This window comes from Sapajus apella, unplaced genomic scaffold (assembly GCF_009761245.1).
Source record: "Sapajus apella isolate SASKATOON/1434 unplaced genomic scaffold, GSC_monkey_1.0 scaffold115, whole genome shotgun sequence".
Classification (NCBI taxonomy): domain Eukaryota; kingdom Metazoa; phylum Chordata; class Mammalia; order Primates; family Cebidae; genus Sapajus; species Sapajus apella.
In genome coordinates this window covers 1,362,215-1,389,662 of record NW_022437055.1, presented here as the reverse complement: position 1 = coordinate 1,389,662, position 27,448 = coordinate 1,362,215, and the positions used below count along the sequence as shown (strand labels likewise).

The 27,448-nt window shown below is 39.7% G+C and overlaps 1 protein-coding gene across 8 annotated transcripts in view; it reads left to right on the top strand.

The window, feature by feature from the left end:
• Positions 1-27,448, top strand: part of ENOX2 (ecto-NOX disulfide-thiol exchanger 2) — a 275,984-nt gene that overhangs the window by 182,769 nt on the left and 65,767 nt on the right. For all 8 annotated transcript variants that reach the window (XR_004263438.1, XM_032260196.1, XM_032260200.1 and 5 more), the window contains 2 exons: positions 6,682-6,816; positions 21,318-21,473. Coding sequence is in view for 7 of the 8 variants with exons in the window: in XM_032260196.1 (XP_032116087.1) it covers positions 6,682-6,816; positions 21,318-21,473 (291 nt within the window). In the remaining variant the exon portion in view is untranslated. The remainder of the gene's footprint in view (positions 1-6,681; positions 6,817-21,317; positions 21,474-27,448) is intronic.

Sequence of the window (27,448 nt, the reverse complement as noted above, 5' to 3'; positions counted from 1 at the left end):
ACCAAACACCGCATGTTCTCACTCATAAGTGGGAGTTGAACAATGAGAACACATGGACATAGGGAGGGGAACATCACACACTGGGGCCTGTTGGGCAATGGGGGACTAGGGGGCTAAGGGAAGGATAGCATTAGGAGAAATACCTCATGTAGATGATAAGTTAATGGGTGCAGCAAACCGGCATGGCATGTGTATACCTATGTAACAAACGTGCACGTTCTGTACTTATATCCCAGAATTTAAAGTATATATATAAAAAAGAAACTATTATTCACCATTTATCTGAATCCTAGTATATTCTGGAGGCCTGATGTCCCATGTCCCACCCTTGGGACATGCCACTATCTCTTTCTTTTTTTTTTTTTTTTTTCCCGGAGGTCCGGTGGTACAATCTCAGCTCACTGCAACTTCCGTCTCCCGGGTTCAAGTGATTCTCGTGCCTCAGCCTTCCAAGTAGCTGGGACTACAGGCATGTGCCACCACACCTGGCTAATTTTTATATTTTTAGTAGACATGGGGTTTCACCATGTTGATCCAGCTGGTCTTGAACTCCTGACCTCAAATGATCCGCCCACCTCGGCCTCCCAAAGTGCTGGGATTTACTAGCGTGAGCTACTGCGCCCAGCCAAGACTACTATCTCCTTTCTGTGGAAATGACTAGAGAGCTAAGTTCACGATTCAGGACCACACAATGCAAAGAGATTTTAGATGGCTATGGGTCTATAAAATATGCTATGCAAGTTCTTGTAGCGTTCTCTTATCTAAAAACACACTATTGGCACCTACTTTGAGCTAGTCACAGTAAAGGATACAAAAGTAATGTCCCCTGGCCTCAAGGAATTAACAAATAGAGCTGCTACATGGACTTTTATTTTAGTAAATTTAATTACTTAAATTCTCTAATAAATTTCAGTTCCTTCTCATAAGTGAAGAATTTCTCAGTAATGCTATCTCTTCATCCTCAAATTTATCTTCCTTGAAGTTTGTGTGTCCGTAATTATGAATTTCTTACATTATCAGCATGTAAGGATTATAATACTTCAAATTGTCACCATTTTATCTTCCTTTCTTTTTCCATTTAAAATTTTTGTCTAACATTCACCCCTCAAAAGAAACCCTCCAAAAAAGATTTTATCTTAATACAATAATTGAGTAGTATCCTGTTCTGAATAGCTTGACACCTGCTTCTGGTGGAAAGAATGTCTGTGGAGGACTGTTTTTATACTAATATATTTCCTCATGTATTTGTTTAAAATAGTTGTTGAACATCTCTTCTATGTCAGACACTGTGTCTAGGTACTAGGAATAATGAGGAATAAGTGATTTCTGGGGAAAGACAGACATGGAAGAAGATCAGAAAAATATAATGTAGTAAGGGTCATAATAGCAATGTCTTCAACGAGCTAGGAGAACACAAAATAAATGGGCTCTTTGGAAGAGAGTTTAGTGTGATGATTAACACCGTGAGCACTGGCATCAGAGCTGATTGGGCTTATATTCCTGTTCTACCACTTATTAGCTGTGTAATGTTGAGCTGATCATTTAAACTCTCTATGCCTCAGTTTCATTATTCATACAATGTATTCTAGTAATTCATGTACATGCTTGGTTCTCTCAGTAGACTTGGAGCCCCTCAAAGCCTGGGACCACTTCTTCATCATTTATCATAGTTATTACCATGTTATTGTAGCCATTTACTGAGTGCTCAATATGAGCCAGAAGACACACTAAATTCTTTACCCACATTATCTAATCTTCAACAAACCTATAAGGCGGATACTTTCATTATCCTGATTTAATGGCTTGCCATTTTTTCATCAAACCCAGTTATTTGCTCATAACACTACAATGTGTAATTATTTTATAATTATTTATTTGTATTTTAATATCTGTCTATTGGATTAGAGTATAAGTTCTACAAGAGCAAGAATGAGGTCTCTGACTCACCCTAATATCCTCAACTTCTACAATACTGCCTGAAACATAGACAATGTTCAGTGAATGTATGCTAAATATGAAAGGAAGACTGGAAGGCAGGCAGGCAAGAGGAGAAGAAAGAAAGTGAATGAGCACATTATAGTTGCTAAGTAGTAGAGTTAGACTCTAGTCCAGAGCCACCTGACTCCCAAACCGATGGTCTTGATGATTAGACGAGATTTCTTCCTGTGGTTAATAGGCTTTCAATAGATGTTTGTTGGTTAAAAAAACAACTTCTGGGTTCAAGTGATTCTTGTAACTCAGCCTCCTGAGTGATTCTCCTCAACTTTGCACAATAATGTGTAACAAAATTACAGTAAGCATAAAAAACAGTGGATATACACCCAGACATAAGAGAATTGTAGGAGAGTAAATCATCAGAGAAGGAGAGTTTCTGTCTTAATGAAAGAATACAGTTAAAGAGATGGCACCAACATACTGTTGTCTTTGTTTCAAAGGAAATAATGTGTGTGTGTGTCTGTGTGTGTGTGTGTGTGTGTGTAGTCTTTAAAATCAAGTAACTTTAACAGTGATTGACAAGTTAATCAGTGATGCATAAACAATACAGATGGCAGAGATTTGATAGTTATAGAATAATACCAAGTTGAAGTAGATGATCACTTCTAAACCTTTTATTCTTTTTGGTGCTAATGAGCTTATTCCAAAGTGCCACATCTTCAACCAAATTACATAGAAGGCACTTATTCACAACCAGTCTACAATCTCTGACCTCCTGAGAACTTGTCACACAGCAGAATAGGAAAACCAGCATGGCAGGACATGTTCTTCAGACTTGGGGTAGGTATTCTGAAGACCACTTGACAACCAGTAGCACTCACCTTCTGAATATCCTTGGTTGCTGCCAGTGATTGTAGGATTCAGGGGAAAATTACTAGATGTCCATTTCTAGTCTGGAAAGTGGATCAGGCCAGAACTTAAATTTTCCACCACTAAGTGATAATTCTAAACAGATGCTTAGCACAACATGTTTTGTTACTGTGGACCTTGAATCCAGATTGCTGCCAGAGGTAATCATCTGGGATTTTCCTTTGAAAACAAAATTTTGCAAGCTTTTATGTATGATTATGCCGATATGGGAAAAAGATTATAGCTAATGAGATCAAACTGAGTTATTAGTTGGGCATATTTATCCCTGGTTGTAACTAAGTAAATTTCTATAAGTATTCACTTGTCCTAGAGAAAGAATTGGCTTAGCAATGTGCCATCTCTTCAAGACAATTTGTCATTCTGAAAAGGTATACAAATAATCAATGAGTGTCATTGTATAGATTGCTTATCATTCCCCAGATCAATGTAAATTCATTTTCTTCATTAATTTAAATATTTCTTGAATACCTACTTTATACTAGACACTAAACTAAGAAATAAGGAAAGAAAATGCCTAAAATCCAGTCCCTGACCTAAAAGAGGCATGCAGGCCAGCAGAATGGAGACATGTATACAATAACAATAATCCAAGGCAGTCAATGGTAAATGCTCAGTCCTTCTTGCTTCTTGGAATGCCCTTTTTACCCCAGTCTTCCATTCACTACCTGAAAGAAAATCCTGTCCCTCCTTAAAGACTCATTTCAAATGATTCTTTCCCAGTGAAGGCTTCCCTGGCATTCCTTCTCCGCCCCACAACCAGAAACACATATACCCAATCCCATTACAGCAGCTTTCATTACTCCTCTGTGTTGCCATAGCACTCTAGTCATGGTTTTATTACAGTACTTATTATAATAATTTATATTGGATTGTTTATATGTCTGTGTCTCTCACTATATTTTGAATTCTTCCAGAGCATAAATGAGTTTTGTTCATCTCTGTATTCCTAGTTACTAGCAAAATAACATTGCATATAGTAAGACTCAAAAAAGTTTAGTTTGCAGGGAAGGAGTGAGAGAATGAGAAAACATGTGAAAATCAAATTCTAGATAAAATGTTATGAGAACACCTCAGAAGAAGTAGTTAATTACAATTAGGTGGTTTTGTTGTAGGACATTTTCCTTAGTTCAGCCAAGAACCAGGTTCTTGTCACACGACCATGAGATATTAGGCTTGTAGATACTTTGAAGGGTGAGAAAAAATGGAATTTATTGGGTAAAAAAGGGAAACAGGAACCCTCTGCAAAGCCAGAGTCCCACTGGTGTGTTTCCTGCCTCACAGATTGAATCCCAGCTTCCACTCAGGAAGAGGAGGGACCAGGCTCCTTCCTGCTGCAAACACATGAACTTGCAAGGCTCCACCTCAGTGTGCAGGTCAGTGGGAGGTTCTGCCAGGTAGCCCTTCCCAACGTGGCCATGTCAGTTTCATAAACAAGGTAGCATTTGAGGTGACCCTTCAAAAATGAGTGAGAGTTTGACAGGTGGAGACAGGTGTTAGGGTAGGGAAGGGAGATAAGAAGGACATTTAAAGCAGAACTTCTTAAGAATTTAAAAACCACATTCATTGAGGCAAAATAATGCTGTTAATTACACATGTTCCTTATCTGCTCCTATAAACAAGCATAGCAGGAACTCTACTTGCTACCATTTTAGCAAGCACTGTGAATTACAATATGTTTTGAAAATAGCAATGCTGTGTTTTCCTTCAAAATAATTTAGATCATTGTCTTCCCCCAAACACTTATCCCGCCCCAAATTAGTCTAGAGTTTGGCTAGGTTGGTACATTATAAATTCTCATTCTTTGACTTCAAAATCCTTTACTGAGAAGTGTTCCTGTTTGTTTGTTTGTTTGTTTTAATATTTCTCAGGACTGCAGAACCAATGAGTAGCCAAACTGTTGCAAGAAATTATTTTTGGCATTGGGTCCCAGTCCTTCTAAACCTACCTATTTCTTCTAGGAATGATTCTTCAGCAACCAGAGAAAATCAGGGTGCAGATTCAATAATGTCTAAAGGTATCTTTCAGCTATAACATTCTCTAAAATCTTATCTCCCCTAGCTGGGGGATTGGAAGTCCAAGTAGACTAATTATCACTATGTAAATTCAAAACCCAAAGGATATTCAGTACCCCATGTTTGTTTTCTTGATAATATTTGCAAGGCGGCTGTTTCTAGCCTTTGGATATGCCTTTGTGAGAGAACACTGAAAGTTGATTATTATGACTAAAATTCTTGCAGATGGAGAAATCACTAGCTCTGAAATGTAACTTCTGACTGTAGTTAATGAACACTTAGTGCCGTCAATCACTGTGTGTATGTGTAGGGGGGATTAAGGGGGAGGAGGCAAAGGCACTACAGAAGAATGACAAAAACTAATATTTCAGAAATAATGTTTTTAGACATTTATATTTGCTTGTTCTGACCAATCAGTGACCAAAATAGCACATGTATAAACAACCCTGGCAAGGGTCATCTCTGATGTTGCCTTGGACTTTAGCAAGCTACTATTAGAACAGAGTTGCCTTCATGGGTTGTAATTGGCTGAAGCAGGTAATTGGAGGTAGGAAAAAAGCCATAGAAAGATTTTTTCTATGGCTATCAGTAGTCAGAGGAAAACTTCCCAAAACGAAAGTTTGTTAGTGCTTGGATGACTCATGAATATATCTCTCCCGACACTGTGTACATGCACATGCTTATAAAACCTGTTTCAATGTCTTTGCTTATATCATTCCTGCTCCTGGGATGTCTGACCCTTCTCCTTTACCTGTCTAATAACTACTAATCACTCACAACATGCTCTATATAAATCTGGTCCATTCTTTTAAGTCTTATTTTCTCCATGAAGTATTTCCTGCTTACTCAGGCCGCAGTAGCTCTGCATACTATAAACTTCAGTAATATTTCTGTTTTAAATCATTGAGTCTTTCGTTGTTTCCTAGTTGTTTAACTGGAGATAGTAAAGCATAGTGGCTAAAAATTATACATTCTGTATGACCTTGGACAATATATTTGACCTTTCAAAATTTCCCTTAAATGTCTCTAAAACTTCTATTAAATGGAGATATAAATAGTCCCTACCTTACAGGTTTGTTCTGAAAGTTAAATGAGAATGACACATCCTAAGTGATTTACATGGCATACAGTAAGTGTTCACTAGAGGAAGTAATGGGTGGAGGTGGTGATAATGGTAATAATTATCACCATCGTCAGCAGTCTCTTCAATGTGATTGTACAACCTTTGAGAGCAGGAACCATGTCTCTGGTCTGCTTTTTTTCATTGTTCCCCTAACCCCCAGAATTGTCATTCAGCTAATTTGATGTCTGCTGATTGTGTGTCCAGCTCTATTCAATAGTACTGCCTCAAAGACATGAAATTATATCAGGAGTATAATTTTCATCTTTTATTGCCAACTACAGGAGCCCTAGGATGTTTTTTCTTGCTTTATATGCATGAGTAGTTTGGATGGAAGCTGCTGAAGTAATCATATGCTAGTAGATTATGAGAAGAATAGGAAACTTCTTAGTCATTCCAAGCTCCTGTGTTGTGTATGCTTGAAAAAAAAAAAAAAAGGAAGAAAGGGAGAGAAGAAAGGAAACACTTACACTAAAATGCCATCTGGTAAATTGCTTTCAAATTCCTTGGCTTCCTACCACTTCAAGCTGTATTGTTTTAACCCTTGTAAGAAACCTAGTATTGAGGCCTTATCCACCGCTTGTCCATCCGGCCATTTCTCTAAAAACTTTGCCAGAATTTATGTTTATAAGTAAACTAGATGCTAAAACCTTAGCACACATTTTGCTTGTCATTTCTTTTCAGCTGATAACAGTAGAACTCTGAATGTGGATTCCACTGCAATGACACTGCCCATGTCGGATCCAACTGCATGGGCCACAGCAATGAATAATCTTGGAATGGCACCACTGGGAATTGCTGGACAACCAATTTTACCTGGTATGTTATTTTTAATCACCTCACAAGTGCTTATTTTTATTGACCATGTGGTAATAAATATAGCAGTATGACACAACTTATTTTGAAGTTGACATTTACCAGATTCTGCCTAGAGTGTGCATTTTTGTAATATGAGCTTTATAGTCTGGGTGGCCGGTAGTTACTAGTATACTCCCTTTTGCACTTTGGACATGCTAGTGGTATATCCAATGCAGGCTAGGATCATTGAAGCTTTAAACAGCTCATTGAAATACAAGGCAACAGGATTTTGGCAAGGAATTACAAAGCTTGTGTAATTTTATAGATTTTATAGAAGAGGCAAATAAACATGGAGACAAAAAGAGAACTGACTTAGATATCTCCAAAATCTTAAATTCCTAGAGTAGAGGAGAGGAGATGGTGGAGGACAGCCCAGAGACTGTTTTTAACATTGAAGAACTGTGTGTAAACACACACACACGTGTATATATATATATATACACACATACACAACGTAACCATCATAGAATGGGCATGGTGGACTAACTCCATCTCCACTAAAGATAAAATGAGAAGCAAAACATCACAACACCTGAAGGGTTTTGTTTAGACACAAAAAAGCTTCCTGGACACTGGGAGCTAATTAATCCTTACAAGGAATTTTTGAAGACATTTTGGAATTGCCATCTCAGGGAGCCTGAGGCAGCTTTTTAAACAACCTAAGCATTAATCTCCCCAGATTCATTTAATTGTGACTCTACTTAAAAGCACAACAGGACCAGGCCAATCTAGAACCTTCCTACTCAAAGTGTGCCCTGCATAACCTGGGACCCACTTAGAATCCCAGAATCTCGGGCCCCAGCACAGACCTGCTGAATCAGAAGCTGCATTTTCGCAAGATCCCCAGGTGTTTTGCAAGCACATTAAAGTTGATAAATAGATTTAGAGTAATGCCATTTTGTTGTGCCACTTATTTATATAGTTAGCTACCACCCCACCAAAACATTATTTCACAATTCCAGCCCAGATTTTAAATCCTTATAATGAGGGTAAGGTATGCTGGACAGCAACACTAATAGTGAATTAAGAAATGTGATTGCATCAAAAGCTAAGAAACAAGCATAAAAGCAACTAAGCATGAAGATAAAAAGGTACGTGAATAATAAATGGATGGAGGGGAAAAAAGAAGTCTAAATTCTATATGTGGTAGGTGTGAAGAACTCTGCCAAACTATAATTCATATCATAGGTTGCAGTACACCAGACTGTATTCTTCTCCATTAGACCAACCACAATTGAAATGAACAACCAGGGATCCTTTGAGAGTTAGAATGATTGGACCATGGATCGCCTTAGCTTTTGAATGACTAGTGGGGCCAATCTGGGATCAGTGAATGTTACTGTAGGAACCAGTATTGCAGAGTGGTTAAGACGTCAGGTTCTGGATTCAGTCTGCTTGACTTCCAAGCCTGTTTCTTTCACGATTTTACCTCAAGCAGTTGTGTAGCTTCTGAGACTCAGTGCCCTCATCCACAAAATCAGACTAATAGTACCTAACTCCTAGGATTGTTATGACAATTAAATCATGCTTACCACAATGTCTGGCAATAGAAGGAGCTCAAAAATGGCAGCTTATTAATATATTGCTCATAGACATTTCTAAAAAAGTAATGAGTTTTTTATTTAGTACCTCTTTATTATTTGATTATAATATAATTCAAACTAAAATATATATTATTTTATAGCTCCATGTGGTGTGTCCCCAAGTCACAACACTTAGTCTAAGATGAGTAGACAATCTAATTTGACTTAAATATTCCCAGTTTTCGATAAATATGCATAAATATTCCAGGAAATATATTGAGGCCACATGTGCTCTAAAGCCCAGGAGACTAAATGTTAACTAATAGCATATGATTTGTAAATTATCATAATAAGCATAAATCTAAGTTCACAAAGTAATCTTCAATACTTAGCCACCCATCTGTAACATGGAAAAAGAAAGGCCTAGCATTGAGAACAAAAATGTCACCAAGCAATCATTACAGACCCAAAGCTTGAGCTGGGGTCAATAACAAGGCTAGATGATTAGGGTAAGTTTTCTTAACAGTGTGGTAGAGGGCTATTTCTTCAGCGACAGTGTCTTGCTTAGTACTTAACACAGGCCTTGAAGTCAGAGGACTACCTGGATTTGAGTACTTGCTCTGCCACTTATTGTGTTACCTCAAGCAAGTTATTTGACCTCTCTGTTCCTCAGTTTTCTCATCTGTAAAATAGAGATAATCATAGTGTCCTAGCTCATAGGATTGCTGTGGACATTAAATAATATACTTAGCACACTGCTTACCATATAATAAGCACCCAATAAAGATAAACTGTCATCATTATTACTACTCTTAGCAGTACTATATGCTCTTTGATGTAAAGGAAGTACTGACATACATTCTTCAAATCACTGCAAAGCTCCCACTTAAATTGAAAGTATTTGGACGCTATGCAGCCACTGTCAATGCTAATGAGTGTTCTGCACATCCAGCTTCAGCCAGACATTTGAAACCTCAAGAGTATTTTTAACTTCTACCTTTGTCCCCCTTCTTCACATCTTGTTTTCTTAAGGACTGTAAAGAAACGGTTTCTCTTTGACCTGTAATTCAGTGAAACTGACTGCCACCATGCTCCAGGGAAAGTTACTTGACTCTTTGGAAACCTGGTCTTAGAAATGCTGGTATTAGTTGAGTAGTTCCCTTCTTGTCTTAAGATGCATGGGGCAATAACATGAAGCCAAGATATACTTTGTAAAGCTATGTATAAAATCACTTAAGTTATGTGTGAACTGGTTTTTCTCATCTCTGTATTATTTTAGGAAGGTAGTTTACCATTGAGATTTGAACATGGGTTCTAGACCCAGACCGCCTATGGTCAAAGCTCTGTCTGTCATTAACTAGCTGTGTGACCTTTGGCAAGTTACTTCACCTCTCTATGCCTCAGTTTATTCATCTGTAAAATGCAGATAATAATGGCACCTATGTTATAGGGATGTTATGAGGATTCATGCATTAATACACATAAAGTCTTAGAATGATGCCTGGCTCACTGTAATTCCTATTATTGTTTTAAGTTCACATATGCGATATGGCTCACAAAAAGTTGAATGATGACTTGTCTTTACCCTAACAACAGTGAAGGACAGTGAATGCAATGGTGAATTTTTTCCCTGGTGAAACACTGGACAGTGACAGGTGAAGACAGCAGTATATATCTGACAGTGCTGATGCCTACTCCTTATAAATCTGGTGGGGATTTTCACAGAAATGGAAGGTTGGCATGACACTCCAATGCTGCCTACCTTTCTTCTTGCCAAGGTCTGGAGGACAGAGTGCTTGCCATCTTTAATGATGTTATGTTTTAACCAATGGGTTAAAATATCTCCCTAAAGGCCAGGCACAGTGGCTCATACCTGTAATCCCAGCACTTTGGGAGGCTGAGGCGAGCAGATCACAAGGTCAAGAGTTCCAGACCAGCCTGGCCAACATAGTGAAACCCCGTCTCTTCTAAAAATACAAAAAATTAGCTGGGTGTAGTGGTGTGTGCCTGTAATCCCAGCCACTCAGGAATCTGAGGCAGGAGAATTTCTTCAACCTGGGAGGTGGAGGTTACAGTGAACCATGATTGTGCCATTGCACTCCAGCCTGTAACCAAAGTGAGACTCCATCTCAAAAATAATAATAATAATCGTAAACCATGTTTCCCTAATCAGCTCCCCATACCCCAAAATTTCTGAAAATGGAAAAGGTGGCAAATAAGCCTCATGGAACTGTTACCTGAAGTCACCCATCAAAGGCTCAGTAATTCAGCTACTTTTATGCCTTCAGGAGATTTCCTACTGAGCCAGAAGACTTTTCTTTGTCCTGTCTCGTCTGGCCTGTCTGTGACAATAGAAAAGTCTTTTGACATTGATGAAAAACAAGTGATATGTAAGCTTCCTTCACTTCCCCCCAGAGACCTCTAATCTATACTGTTATGGATGTTGAGTCTCTTGGACATATATTTGTCGTGAAGGCAATGTCTGGCATAATTATTATATTCATTGAGTAGGGAGTAGAGACAGGCTATGTCTGAAGTTTGTTGTGGAGTTCCCTTTCAACTAACATGGTAGTTTGTACAGCTGTGGTTCAACAAAGTTAATCCATAATGATGGCAGATCAGGAGGTCCCCTCTGGCTGGCAGCTGTCTTTCCTGCAAGAGTATTTGCTGTGAGAAGCTGGTCAATAAGACTAATGTTAGTGAAACCCAAAAGAGTCAGGCCTTCTGGTTAAAGAACATTGTTCTGCCCCAGTCATTCCAGATGAATCCAAGCATGGACCCATTAAGAGATACTTGTTGAATACTGCCTGCTGCTTCCTTTATTTTTGCCTCAATTAAAATATCCATAGAAGCCAAGTGTGGAGCCTGTGAAGTCCGAAAAGAGAAGAGTCTCTCATTATAATGTCTCTGCTGTGTTGACTGCGTCTCCATAATGAGAGATATTTGAAAATATAGACTCATGGACCTTATTCCCAGAGCAAAGCCCTACTCATTCTTAAGGAGATAGTTCTCACTGGACTCAACAGGCCAAGTCTGATGGGAACAGAAAGAAAGAAGGAGTTTATATGACACATGGCAGACTACTGTTCTGCAAGCTCCTCAGGAAGTCCTGGCTTTCAGTTTGTATTATTTTTAATATCTTCCACAAATAGAGTATGCTTTTAGTGGCAAAAAAGTTGAGATAGTGAGAAAGGAGAGCACTGTTCATCATCCAAGAACCAACAATATGTAAACATTATATATACCAGATAAAATTAACGTCTCTCCAAAGCAAACTTGAATTCTACCTATGGATGGTACTCTCAAGATTCACCATGGAGCATGTCTACACCTCGAGATATCCATTTAAGCCTCCACCATGCCGTCAAGCTCCTGCACTTACACAACAGCTGGCAGGTAGCTGTTGTGCCAGGTCATCCTTTCAAAAACAGGACCGAGGTGTCATTAGTTGGTTTGAACATAATTGGGACCCTACTATTATGAATATGGATGAGTTCTATATGGTATAGCTAAAAATATTTAAAATGTTATAGTTACTTATCTTGTGGATATTACAGAAGGACTTTACTTCAACAAAAACATATGACTTTACATGATCTTTGTGTGTGTCATATTTTTCTTTGAGAACAAGCACATCATGGTATTGACTTGAGTACTGGCAACAACAATATTATCACAGAAGAACAAAGAACAAACAGGAGATGGTCAGCATAATAAAGACTGTGTATTGAGGTCCCGGCAAAGAACGAGTCCCGTCTCCCAGGGACTACTCCACGAAATAGTTAGTGAAGCGCTCAATATCAGAGTCTGTATAGATAAATGCTGTGGAGCTGTTTTCATGTGGAAATATTTTAAACTATTTAAAGCCTTTGGAAGAGTACATGAAGCTCAAGGACTGGAGGATCTTTGAGATAAGAATTTCGTGACCTTAACTAGCTGAAATAAATAAATGCATAGTGATAGGAACAATCATTAAAAGAGAAAAGACTCCCCATGGAAACTATTAGGAGAAGGAGCAGAGTGAAACCATTTGCTTATTCATTCATTCATACAAGAAATATTCACTGAAGCCTGCTGGTATGAAGGTACTGTGAGAAGCCCTGGGGAGAAAGCAATGAACAAAAAAGACAAAGTTTTCTACCCTCATAGTGACTCCAGTACTTTGAGAACTTCAACATTCTCTCCCTAATCCAGACTATACTCAAGTATGAGCTGGCTCTTGACTGACAATAGCTGAAAGACCTTCCTTTCCTTTTGTTCACTTGTTCTTTTATTTATCCATCCATTCATTGAAAACATATTGAGCTAGATATAGGGTATCCCAATATGAGCATAGCACAATCCTTGCCTTCAAGCTCAAGTTACAGTAGCAAACGCAACAAAGGAAATATCACTACACTATAATGTTGCAAGTGACATAATAGAAACTTGTACAAAAGCATTGTTTTAGCCCAAGTGTGGTGAGGAGAAATGCTAGCTAGATGGTGGTGGTCAGAGAAGGTTCACAAAAGAGGTAACGTTTGAGCTAGGTGTCCAGGAATATATAGAAGTATGTCAGGAGGATAAAAGAACTAAGAACAGTGTAGGCAAGGGAAATAGTGCATCAATGACTGGAAGGTATGCAAGGGTATACAGTATGGAGACAGTGGTTAACTATGAGTTGAATTACATTACTTCATTCAGCAAAGACTTTGAAGCAGCTTATAAAAAAGATTACAGTATATGAAAAAATATAATTTATTAAAAAATGTTTAAAAATCAGCATCTGGGAAAATATAAATGAGAATAAAAAGCAAAGACCAGGCAGGGAGGCTAATTAAAATTCAGGCATCTAGGTTGTAGGATCCCATCTGATTTCTGAAGTTGAGCTGCCCCTGTGACAAAGCAGCCAAAACAAAAAAGGGAAACCTGATCAGTTATATAATTTGCATTTTCCGTGAAGAAAAAAATATACCAGTCCTCAGGGGAAGAGAAGCTTTTCATGACACTTAATAATGTGTGTGTGTGTGTGTGTGTGACATTCTAGTTCTGAAAGAAATTTTTCGCAGGAAGTTTCATATATAGGGGAGCATGCTAAGTGAAACTGTTGAGTGATCTCAAAAGTCCAAACACTGGTTTGTAGGCCAGGACCCATCTATGGCAAAATGTAAAAACTAAAACTGTAGTAAATTTGTCATGAAGCTAAATCTGCTCAATTGAAAGGACTGCCCTTTATTCTGAGATGACAGACTTCTTGTATTTTTGGTTTTAAAATGTTCTTTCTTTTATGAACTGTATGAATAGGATATTGGTTCGTTTCTTTGTTATTTTTTCCCCCACTTCTTTTCTTGTCAAATTAAGAGGCTGGTGATCTTAAATCTCCATATAATTTTATTTTATTCATTTCTAAAATCCAGAAATCTGGGAACCACAGATGTAGTGGGAAATGTCCTCATTAATGCCTCTCCAAAGCTGAACACCTTTGAAGGGCATGACTCTGGACCTGTCAAATGCTCTAAAAAGGCAAGAACACAGTATAAATGAATAAAAACGAGTTGAGGGAAGATGGACTACAAAGGGAGATTTTGCAAAACCTATCACTAAAGGAATAAATCTCCATTGGTGGAAATTTGGAATCAAAGATGAGATATTTGGGGAGGACCTTTGTGAACTGACATTGTGCCATATATCCCACCAATCCCAGTTTGCTAGCTTGTTTGCTATTGTACATGAGCCAGGCCCTGTCTTACCTTTCCAACTGAGCTGAAACAAGTGTTCAGATAATCTTTTGGGGAAATAGGACAGATGTTGGTAGAATTTGAGAGTCATTGTACAAAACTTTGGGAACTTGTGCCTCTAAGATGGCTAGTGAGAAGCCCAGGATCATCTCACAGTTCAGCCAGGCTGTCCTTGGAAATCTGTGTTCTCTCTTCAGATAAGAAGAGAGATACAAAGTTGAATAGGTAATACTAATCTGACAAAGACTGCTTAAAAAGTCTTTTAAAGGATCTATGTATAAAGGAGGCAGAACGGTAATGGGTTAAAATTTCCCAGTACGCAGGCAAAATTCTTAATTTTCCAATGAATTTTGTAGGAACTCTAAAGAAATAACAATGACATCTCAGAAATATATAGCTCAGTTGAAATCATAACTTGCTATAAAATAGCTTAATTATGAATATATAATTAAAGCCTATTTGAAATAGTTATTTTGGAATCATCTGTGGTTGCATTTCAGTGGTTTTACTGTGAGTAAAAACTACCTCCTGGGGCTCAGGGGCCTTTCGAACACGTAAAAGATTGGAAATGCTTTTATTGGGCCAGGGACACTTAGATGGAGGGAAGTCATTAAGTGCAGGCAAAATTTTTCTGAGGGTTTAAAGGGGCTTTCAGTAAGAACCAGGGTCCAGTTCTGAAAATGTAAGCAAGATAATCAATGTGTGTCACTTCCTACTTTTGCCTACCTCCAATTGATACATGGCCTGGCTGCAATTTCAACTTCTTTTGTGGCCCAAAATTGAAACAAAGAATTTTAAAAAGAGGCCCTGAAACACCGTGACAATGCATGTGTCAAATACCTCAATAGTAAATTCTGGGTTTAGAGATAAGCAACTCCAGGGTAGCCTCCTGGATAGGAAGGTTTGAAGCCCACATACTAGGTTGAGTAAGTAGATACAAATATGACAAAGAGTGTCTGTCTTGCCCTATGTAGACTAATGGTTAGGACTGCATGCTTAGTGAGAGCCACTTACTATGTGTCCTTATTGTGTTATCTCTATGAGTTTCAATTTCCTCATCTGTAAAATAGGGAATAATATTATTTCCCATCGTTAGGATTGCTGTGAAGATTCAGTCAGATGCAGTGTATAAAACCTGAAAATTCATAAGTAGCCAATTAATAGGTAGCTAGTATTCCTCTCCCCTGCCACAAAATAAAAGTTGGCATTTTACGGTAAGATTACCTGAAGTCAGGAGTTTGAGACCAGCCTGGCCAACATGGTGAAACCCTGTTTCTACTAAAAGTACAAAAATTAGCTGGGTGTAGTGGCATACACTTGTAATCCCAGCTACTAGGGAGGCTGAGGCAGGAGAATCACTTCAACCCGGGAGCAGAGGTTGCAGTGAGCTGAGATTGTGCCATTGCACTCCAACTTGGATGGTAAGAGTGAGACTTAATCATCCTCTGTCTCAGAAAAAAAAAAAAGGAGAATGCCAGCATGAACTGGCCTGGCAAGAAACAAGAAACTATCAAGGGTTGAACAATAAAATAGGAACATGTGATATCTTTGTCAGATACTTTATGTGATGCTTTCTATTTCCATTCCATGAAAATTGTTAACTGTATTAACCAATGACACTCCACCCCAGCCATGCTGGATATTCTCCTTATATGTCGGTCTATGACAGACTACCTTAGAAGCTAGTGACTTAAAACACAATCATTTTATTATATTTTAAGATTTTTCTGGATGAGGAATTTGGGTAGGACTGAAATGGGCAATGTTTCTGTTCCATATAATATCAACTGGGATACCTCAGTTGTGGCAGGCTGATTTCAAGACTTCACTCATGTGCATGGCACCTTGGTAAGGACACATACAAGACTGGGCTCAGCTGGATGCCTCTTCCATTTGCTTTAAGTCCCTCTCCACATGGTCTCTCTAGCAGGGTAGTCAGCCTTACATGAGGATGCAAAGCTCCCATAGCACACATTTATAGAAACAAAAGGTAGAAATTGCATCTCTGTTAATGCCTGGGCTTGAAAAAGGACACAACATCCCTTCTGCCATATTCTATTGGTTATATCAGTTCTAGAGCCCATCCAAATTCAAAGGGGTGGGGGCATAGACCCTTACCTTGATGGAAAGAAAATTAAAGAATTTATATCCAATTTTAATCCACCATATTGGGGGAAAAAGAATGGTATGTAAACATTTTGTTGCTCATATGCCTTATTTTTTCAGCATACTTGCCTCATTTATATCTGCAATCATATTAATTCATTGAAACAATTGTCATACTACATTGACAGGCAGTATAGTGGTTAATTCTAGGTGTGCCTCTTACTAGCTATGTAAACTTGAGCACATAACTAAACGCCCCTTGAACCTCAATTCCCTTATCCATAAAATGAAGGATAACAGTATCGAAACTCACAGGTCTGTTAGAATGTGATTATATAAAATGCTTAGCACTGAACCTAGAACATTTTAAGCATTTAATAAACAGTTATGGTGATTCATTGATGGTACAGCATTGTAACTGTTTGCATAGTTGTTTCCAAACTAGAGTATAAGCCAAGGATTTTGTCTTATTCATTTCTGCAACCACAATACCTGACAGAAGACCTGTCATCAAAATATTGAATTAATAGATACAGGGACAAGTGGGTAGCTGCGCAGAATGACATTTGCCTCTATTGTAACTCCTTGGCTGAGATGTGTACAGAGGATGGACAATAATAACTCTGCCAAGGTTGAATAAGTGCAAGTTGCTAGGTAGCAGGAAGGCTTAAGGCTACATGGAAACATTACTTGAAATCTTGTGGTAGAGTTGCAAGTCTGACGAGCAAGCTGGCCCAGCTAACAGATAGCATTTGCAGAATTTCCAGTGGGCTAGGACTTTGGGGAGTACATGAATGAGAAGAGGGAATACAGTCTGGGCACAGTGGCTCATGCCTGTAATCCCAACACTTTGGTAGGCTGAGGCAGGTGGATCACTTGAGGTCAGGAGTTTGAGACCAGCCTGGCAAAAATGGTGGAACCCCATCTCTACTAAAAGTACAAAAAAAAAAAAAAAATTAGCCAGGCATGGTAGCACATGCCTGTAATCCCAGCTACTAGGGAGGCTGATCCAGGAGAATTGCTTGAACCTGGGAGGCAGAGTTTGAAGTGAGCTGAGATCACACTACTGCATTCCAGCCTGGGCAACAGAGCGAGATTCCATCTCAAAAAAAAAAAAGAGGGAATACAAATCAACATGTCGTGGCTTTTCTGGCAATGGCCATGCCAAGAGTCAAGAAGGCGGTGGGGAAAGGGTGTTAGAAGAGGTGTTTTGTAAAAGCAAAACAGAACAGGATATTTATTGTGAAGAGGACTTTGGAGGAATACCTGGCCTTTTCCATAACTCTTTTCTATGATTTCAAATCTTTGAAAGTTTGAATTCCTAATATAAGTGGCAATGTTGGTAATACTCCACAAGCTAGGCCAGGGGCCTGGAAAAGGAAGAGAATTTCTCTGGTGTTCTATTCCCAGTGTGTTTTAAATTGCTGGACTTCTTTGATTTTTCAGGTTCTGTAATACATGTATAAATCTCATGAATTGAAATGGTTTCCTTGGTAGTCACTGGAAATCCACACTCATTTTGGTGCTTAATGGTTAAAGATAAACAAAAGAAATAATCAACATGATAGAAGCCTTTGAAATGTCATGTACAACCTGCCCTCTAGCAAGCCCTTATGGACAGTATAGCCTATGGAACTCCTGGCATATTGAACAAAAGGAAGAGGGGGAGTTTACCTACTCTGGTGTTAGCCATATACCATGAATACATTTGCTTTTAAATGAATTTATAAAATATTAATGCAATTATATGAAACAGCAGAGTGGTAAGTACATCAGTCAGGAGTTATATTTATCCTGTATATTTGTTTTCTGTTTGTCTCAATTTATTAGTGACAGTACATGGAGACAGGCATTTCCTTCTCAGCCGAAGTGGCGGAACTTGTTTAATGAACTGATGTTTCTGTAATCTGTGGTAAGGTAGAGTTGTGAGTGACAGAACTATATGAATAACAATAAGGAGGCAGGCAGAACAATAAAAGGAAGACAAACATTTCAGTAGGAGAGGAAAAATAGATGGGATTGTTCCATTGGCACACAATCTAATCTGATCTTTTCCTGACAAAAATTAACAATTTGTAAATGGATGAGATAATGTTAACAATCTCTCCAAAATCTTCTGCATGAGGAATTAAATTTTCCAAAGACAAAAATGGCATTCTTAACCATAGTGCTCTTATTTTACAGCATAGGAAGACAGAGTATCAGAAGTCTTAAGTTCTGTGAGATCAAAAGGGAAACCTAGACACCATCCCCAACACCTGCATGGAGCCTGACATATAGGAAGCTGATCACAGATGTTTGTGAATGGGGGAATGAATGCCTGAATCAGTGCATTTATCACTGTGGGTTTTCACATTTTAAATGGAAAGAAGGACACTTATCTATCAGGACTATCTATCATGCCAGAGATCTTCATATCTGTTCTATGCTTTCATCTTTGAGCTAAATGTCATTATTTACCCCCTACTTCTACCAAAAAAGGAAATGGAGGCACATAGATATTAAGAAACTTTCTTCAACGTGAAGTATAGATATGAGATCCATAGGTGAAAGAGGGTCTGTGTGTGTGTGTGTGTGTGCACATGGAAGTTTTGGTTTTGTTTTTGTTTTTTTAAATGGAGTCTCGCTTTTTCGCCAGACTGCAGTGCAGTGGTGCAATCTCAGCTCACTGCAACCTCTGCCTACTGGATTCAAGCAATTCTCCTGCCTCAGCCCCCCAAGTACCTGGGATCACAGGTGCCCACCACCGTGCCCAGCTAATTTTTGTTTTTTTAGTAGAGACAGGGTTTCACCATGTTGGCCAGGATGGTATCAATCTCTTGACGTCGTGATCCGCCTGCCTTGGCCTCCCAAAGTGCTGGGATTACAGGCATGAGCCACTGCACCCGGCCTAAAAGTAAATATTTTCATAAAAATACTACTTCCTCTTGGGAGAAATTTTTTTCTTTCCAAACATTTTCAGGGTCTTGATATCACAGGATAAGAGGCATGTGAGAAGCTGGGGATTGCCCTCACTTGCTTGGGGTACTTTTGTAACAGGGGATGCCCATGTGCCACCCACCTGTCCATCTGCCCAGTCACAGATCTCCCTCTTATTGAGCCTGTTAGACCTGATTATGCATCTGTGGGAATCCTGGGTTCTTCCTGCTATTGAGGTTGACCTCCTCCAGCATCTTAGAGAAAAAGAGCCACTCAGGGGACTTCAGGGCCACTTGAAGAATATATGTACAGGTATTGCCCCTCTGGCCTGTGTGGTGAACATGGTAAAGTCTTTCGAGTAGGGCCTGCTCCTGCTGCTGCATTACCAGAACCCCTCAGTCTGCAGTACTTTCTTTTTTTGCAGTCCACTGTGTGTTGTTCTATAGTGAAGGCAGAAGTGGGAGGCAGAGAAACAAAGATGCAGAGTGCACTCCCTTCTCTCAAAGAAATCTCACTTTGATCTAGAGACAAGCTTTAAACAATGAAATCAATACTGTTCTTAGATCCAGGCAAGTGGGGCTCCTCCTCAGAAGCCCCTGTGGTTTGGAATGACTACCTGGATAATTTCTAAGTCCCCTTCCAGAGCCAAGGCAGGCAGTGGCATCAGGGCAGCTGCCCTGGGTCCAGAGCACCTCCTCCCTGTATTCTGGTTGCAAGAAGCACCTTTCTTGAAATTTTCTGAGTTTCCCTCCATTGTCTGGGACTGACTGTGGCTGGCAGTATCATCTGAGAAGCCCCAATCTTAAACTGGACACATGTGTACCAGAGTCCCCAATTCTCCCCCTTGGGACACTCCCAATCCTGTAACCTATATGTGCAATGAACTAGATGCGCCAGGAAGTTTCAGGACTCATGGCTATGGAATCCTCCCCCGAGTCTTGGTTCCAGAAGAGGGACCTAATAAGGAAACCACTCCAGCTGGCTGCTGTGACATTTCTTTCATGGTATCACATGAGATTGTGCCACGAAAATGCTGCCAGTACTGATTAGTGGTAAAACAAATTGTGTACATAGATAGGCCCCACAAAAAATACTCGCTTGGGTGCCCCCACACATGCTAGAGGCATCCCTGAATTAAACAAAGGATGGTGCAAAATAAAATAAAATTCAGTGGTAACAAGTATGGAACCAACAGCTTTTAGATGCAAAGTAAAGAATGAATCAGAATTATCTGGAAAGACCTCTTCAAGGAGGATGACACTTAAGTCAGGCCTTGAAGCATGGGGAGAATTTGCAGAGGCTCAAATAATTCCAGGCAGAAAGAACAACATGAACAAAGGCACAAAGAGTAGTTATTTATCAAACCTATGCTCAGCATATTAGATTCATCATTTTGTTTATTCTTCACAGCCCCCTGTAAGGGAGGTGATATGAACCCTATTTTGCAGATGAGCAAATGGAAGTTCATCCTGCCAAGCAAATGGTAGACCTAAAACCCAGGTCTGCTTGATCCCCAAAACTCTGTGCTCTTATACCATGCTGTACTATAGAAAGAAAACCCGTACAAGGGACAGTAAAAAGCCTTCTCAGAATGGAGCAGAGAGTGTGTGTTGGAAAGTAGCAGAGGCAAAATCAGTAGACAAGACATGGCCATGCTATGAAAGACCTTGGATGCCAAAATTAGATGCAGAGACTTAAATAAGCCCTGGTCAAACAAAACAGCCCATCCCAAAAGGAAAATGCACAACTGTACGATAACTCAATGCCTGTAATCTCAGCACTTTGGGAGGCCAAGTCAGGTGGATCACCTGAGGTCGGGATTTCGAGACCAGCCTGGCCAACATGGAGAAACTCCGTATCTACTGAAAGTACAAAATTAGTCAGGCATGGTGGTGCATGCCTATAATCGCAGCTACTTGGGAGGCTGAGGCAGGAGTATCACTTGAACCAAGGAGGCAGAGGTTGTGGTGAGCTGAGATGATACCATTGCACTCCAGCCTGGGCGACAGAGCAAGATTCCATCTCAAAAAAAAAAGAAAAAGAAAAAAAAAAAGACCTGGGAATACTAAGTACCACACTTGTTAAATATTTTGCCTCTATCTTAGAAAGACCTTTGATTTGGAGCTTACAAAGTAACATTCTATCTCCACTAAACCTTGCCTGGTGTCATTTATTGTTCTCTCTTCTCCTTTTTTAGACTTTGATCCTGCTCTTGGAATGATGACTGGAATTCCACCAATAACTCCAATGATGCCTGGTTTGGGAATAGTACCTCCACCAATTCCTCCAGATATGCCAGTAGTAAAAGAGATCATACACTGTAAAAGTTGCACGCTCTTCCCTCCAAATCCAAGTAATATTCTGCTTTTTTCTTTACACAAGACACAATGTTTCAGTATACAAGAAAGCTTTCTTCTTTTTCAAAAGAATACCTAAGGGCTTCATAGTGGTTTGTATGGAAACTTCACCTAGAGAACAGAAGATACGAAAAATTTTATCTTGTTAGGCAAGGTTGAATTTTATGCACAGAAAAGTAGACTTTTGTGTGCAGGTTGCAGTACAAATGGTACATGTTTCTAATGCTGTCTGGTAAGGAATTCAAGTGTGTTAGTACAGAAGGAAGCATACAGATTGCTCAACACCATCATTTGCAGTCTTTCCTTTTCATAACTGCCCCACGTGCTGATGATGGAAGAGACGGAGTGTGGTTGGAGGCACATGAGAATGTACATTCGGTGCTAAGAATCTTCCACTACTAGCAGCTATTTATACATCATTCAAACCACCGCTATTCAACTGATGGGCTGTAATAGACAGTGAGGCATGATTGAACATACTGGAAGTGCAGAGAGAAATATTGAGACGAAGTCACACTACTTGTAGCCACCAGTCAGTGCAGTTCAAGTAGAAGTAATCTCGAGATCCATTTGTCAATAATGAACAGCCTTCTCCTTAGCTTCACTTTAAAACATGTGTAAAGATATGGTGGCCATATTTCAGTTAAAATGTCCCAGTAATAATAGTTGGCTAAAACTTTTTTCCAGATCCATTTGGGGTTTTAGATACATTAAATGATTAGAAGCTGATTCTGCATGTGCCCCAAACCATTAATGATTTTCCATAGTTCTAGTCATACTAAGTGGCATACCAAGGGAACCACCACTGCAGTACAAAGATTAGAGCTGCTTGTTAAGGGATATATTCAGTGGTTTAGGGCATAGATCAAATGGCCTTGCCCTATCAGGATAAATATGAGTCTTTGACATGTGACTTCAGACAAAAATTTCATCTCCTACCTTAAATAAGAATCAGTTAATCATGGTCTAAGCCCTGGCAGGAACCCAGATTCTATTTAGTATGGTCTGCTCATAACAGAGGATTTTAGAATCAATTAGAGTTGGTTGGATAGATTGTCTTGGCCCCTTCTGCTAGAAAAAAAAAAAAAAAAAAAAAAAAAGATCTTTATGTTTTCTTCTGGTTTTTGAACTTGGTTGTCAACAGGAGACATCATTCCAAACCAATAAGAAATCCAGGAGGCCAGCATCTCAGAGGACTGTATTGAGAGAAGAGCTAGTATGTCACAAGGAGAATTGGAGAATGGAGAATAAGATGCCCCTTGCAGGCCGTACTTGCCAACTCAAATGGCCGTTCCTGGATTTGTGTTTAGTGCCTAGGTGAATAAGCAGCACCATTTTATCTTTGTTCCGCTGTTCCTACAGTGGGCAATGGCCTTTTTTACCTTTCTTTTAGTGTGTTGCTTTTGGATTAGAGAAAGCTGTGTATTCCTGATAGCACCTTTTCTACATAAAAAGCCATGAATTTAGGCACCACCAGTGGTAAAACCTCCTGCTTATGAAAGGGTGGAATCCTGCTGATGTAATCATTCATTTATCGCATAATCAGCCTGCAGCAGGCTTTCATTGTCTCAAACACATCCAGGCTAACAGGATGGCTCACAACCTGTAATGTCCAGGTTGGGTGCAGTAGTTGACTTTACAGAATGTTCAGTTTCTAAATTTCTAAAGAATAGCACAGATGCCTTGTTTATGACACATAGATGATATTGTTGAGCAGTCTTCAAATGAATCTAGAAATATATAGCTTGAAGAGGCTCTAACTTTTTATAATCTCTAGTAAAAGAAACGAACTGACATCTCTCAAATACATTTTTATCTTTCCCCACCTGCAGCCACGCCTCTTCAGTTCTGAGTTGGAAGGGCCACAGAGTGAGAGGGCAACACATCTCCCTCATGGCTCCATCTTTTAGTTCTTCATCCTTGTATTAAGAATGCTTACAGGGTAGCTAGCACCAGTAAATTGGTGGCTTCTGTGAAGGAGCCAAGCCTTGGAACTGAATTCAAACATAACACTCTTGACACAGTTTAAAGTAAACTGGTGTTCTGTTTGCATTTTAGAACTTGAATTTTGTTCAAAGGGGGCTTGGATACTTGGGTGGAGAAACACTAAAAGAGGTGCTTCTCTTGGTTTTCTACTGAAAGCATGGCAAAGTGACATTGTTGTTAGTGGCCTCAAGATATTGCTTTGTGAATGTGAGATGGGAAGAGCAGGGTAGGACAGGAAGAACAGGGATTTGGTGTGACTGAACCCTTATCGTCTCAGCCCACCAACCCTGCCTGATCAGGCCTTGATTATTGTGTTAGTCCGTTCTCACATTGCTATAAATAAATACCTGAGACTGGGTCCTTTTTAAAGAAAGGAGGTTGAATTGGCTCATGGTTCTGCAGGCCATACAGGAAGCATAGCGGCTTCTGCTTCTGGGGAGGCCTCAGGAAGCTTCCAGTCATGACAGAAGGCAAAGATGGCGTGAAGTGTCTCACATGGCAGGAGCAGGAACAAGAGAATGGGGATGAGGTGCTACAGACTTTTAAACGACCATATCTCACAGGAACTCACTCACTATCACAAGAGCAGCACTAAGAGGATGGTACTAAACTATTCATGAGAAATGTGCCCCCTGATCCAATCACCTCCCACCAGGCCCCACCTCTAACATGGGATATTACAATTCTACATGAGAGTTGGGCAGGGACACAGGGCCAAACCCTATCAATTATAAACCCCACTCCTTATTCCTGCCTGTCTCTGGTATATTCTCTTGCACTCGATGGCCTCTGAAATTCCTCTCAACAATAAAATCTTGTGATTCAGGGACTCATACAATCTCTTTATTCACCATCCAGTCTGCTTCTAAGTCGTGTTGCTTTATTAGAAAGTATCTTTGCCATCCATTCCCTCCCCTGTGTCCCACCTGACCTTTCATCCAAGTGCTTGTCATGTATACAGAACCATGAAATTGTTCTGGGGCTCCCATTGCCCACAGATTCATAGTCCAACTCCTGACCTCAAAAACCTTTCACCTGTCTGCTTCATATGACTGTCTTCAATCTATCGCTTCTACTTGCCATGTACCTGCCCTTTAGTCAAGTTCAGCAGCTTCCTGACCTCATACTCCTCACACTCTCCTCCAGCCCACCTTCAAGCATACCCCTTTCTGGAGCCCTTCCACGTGGAACATGTTGGAAATAAAATTATAGTGAATCACTCTTAGGCATTTTCACTTAAATAGTGAATGTTAAATCTAACGGATTTCTTTCCCTTGCACAATGCATTTAATCTGTGAGAAAATTATGTCAGCCTACCTAACAATATATGTCTATAATCCTTCCAATAACCACTGCTATGATTTAGTTTTTATCTGCCATGAGTCATTTCTAAATTATTGTAATAGCCTTCTAATTAGTCTTCCTTCTTCACCCTTGCCCCCTACAGTCTATTCTCAACAAAACAGCCTTTTAAAACCTAAGTCTGTTCATGTCATTTCTCTACTCAGAACCCTTGAATGGCTCCCCATTTCACTCACAATAGAGACCAAAGTCCTTTTTTTTTTTTTTTTTTTTTTTTTTTTTTTTTTTTTTTTTTTTGAGACGGAGTTTCACTCATGTTACCCAGGCTGGAGTGCAAATGGCGCGATCTCGGCTCACCGCAACCTCCGCCTCCTGGGTTCAGGCAATTCTCCTGACTCAGCCTCCTGAGTAGCTGGGATTACAGGCACGTGCCACCATGCCCAGCTAATTTTTTGTCTTTTTTTAGTAGAGACAGGGTTTCACCATGTTGACCAGGATGGTCTCGATCTCTTGACCTCGTGATCCACCCGCCTCAACCTCCCAAAGTGCTGGGATTACAGGCTTGAGCCACCGCGCCCGGCCCCAAAGTCCTTAAAATTGCCCAGAAAGTCAGATATGATCTGTTTCTCCCCTACATTGTCTCTTTGACTTCATCTGCTACTCTCCTCCCTGTTCCAGTCTCTGTTCCAGTCACAATGACCTTCATACTGTTTCAAGAACGGACCAGGCACCCTCCCATCATAGGACCTTTGCACTAACTCTTCCATCTGCCCAGAATGCTTTCCCTCTAAATATCTGCGTGGCTAACTCTCTCACTTATTTGAAATTTTTGCTCAAATGTCACTTTCTCAGTGACCCTGGTAACCTATTTAAAACTTATCTCCTTGCCACAGTTCCAATCCTATTTACCTTCTCTATTTTTTATACAACATGTATCTTTTTTTGAGACAGGGTCTCACTCTGTTGCCCAGACCAGAGTGCAGTGGTGCGATCTTGGCTCACTGCAGCCTCCACCTCCTGGGCTCAAATGATCCTCCTGCCTCAGCCTCTTGAGTTGCTGGGACTAAAGGCATGCTCCACGATGCCCAACTAATTTTTTTATTGTTTGTAAAGACAGGATTTCACCATGTTGCCCAGACTGGACTTACTACCTTTCAACAAACTATATAATTTGTAGAATATAAACCCCAACAAGGCAAAATTTTTGTCTTTTTTGTCTCCTGATTTATTACCAGCACTTAGAAAAGTGTCTTACATATAGTAGGTGTTCAATAAATATTTGTTGAATGATGGAGGGAGGGAGAGTTGGATGGATGATGACAGAAGGAAGAGTCAGAAGTCTAGAAAGAAAACCAAAAGAGCATGAGGTAATTACCACCACATGCTAATGACCTCCAAATCTATATTTGTAGTCTATATCTCTTCTGAGCTTCAGATACATGTAGCCAACTGCTTACTAGACTTTTCTGGGTGTATCTACATCAAATGTACAAAAAAATGGTATTATAATATAGAAGACAGGCTACCAGTTTGTAAATCAAGAGAACTGTGTTCTGTTCCCAGCTCTGTCACTAACTAGCTGTGGGATCTGGAGATAGTCATATAACCTCCTTGAGTCTCAACCTCCTTGTCTGTAAAGCAAAGATATTGGGTTAGATTAGCCTGGATAACGCCAATGCTTCATCCAGCTCTGAAGTTATGAATCTCTACATTAAAAATGTAGCTACCACAATAATTATTTACATAGGCAAAAGTCCTTTAAAATTCATTAGGAAAAGCAAGGGCTGGTTGGCAGGTAGCATGTAGAGGTTTGTATCTTCTCTGGAGCAGGCACTATAGTGTAATGGGTAAGTTTTCAAGCTTGGATGTGACACAAGCCAGCCTGGTTTTATATCCCAGCTCTCTACCACTAAATAGCCATAAGATGTCTGATAAGGGACTTCACTTCTCTTATATAGACTGGGCAAAATCAGACATAGTCTAAAAAGTCAAGGGATCAAACTAGAGTGGAGCAGACCAAGCACCTCTCCTGAAGATAAAGGGTGAGTGAGTACCCCATTGTTGCAGAAGCAACATCCTCTGATTTCTAGAAAATTGAGATATAACAGGAAAAAAAGAAGTGCCCTGGAGCACACTTTTTTTTTTCACAGAGTGTCCATCAGAGATTTACTGAATTCCTAGTTAGCAGTTCTTAGTGGTAAGAAAAGAGGGTAACACCATCTCTCCAGAAAATGTGATTTTGCCAAGATTTTTCACTTTAGTGATTAGACCTTCTATGGAGAGGTTACAGTTTGAGACTACTGGGAAATAACAGTGAACAGGGAATAAGTAATGGAATATCATCTGCTATCTGTGTCCAGGCACATGGGAAAATACCCAGGAGCCAGAAAAAGAGCAAGAGTAATGTTTTCATTTTACAATATAAAAACAGGAAGACCCCATTTTGACTCTCAGGGCTGAATGCTCTAAAGAGAATTAGAGAAAGTGGGTAGATTGAGCATTATTTAAAATTCCCCAGCCTTCTAATTTTTCCAATCAGTTGGGATTACATTAACATTCATTTAAACCCTGCTGATTGTCCAGGGGACCTTCAATCTTGAGCTAATAAAATCGACTCAAAGACTTTGCAGTATATAAATCCTGGCAAACCAGCTGAGTGATCTGTGATGCTCCTTTGAAAAGC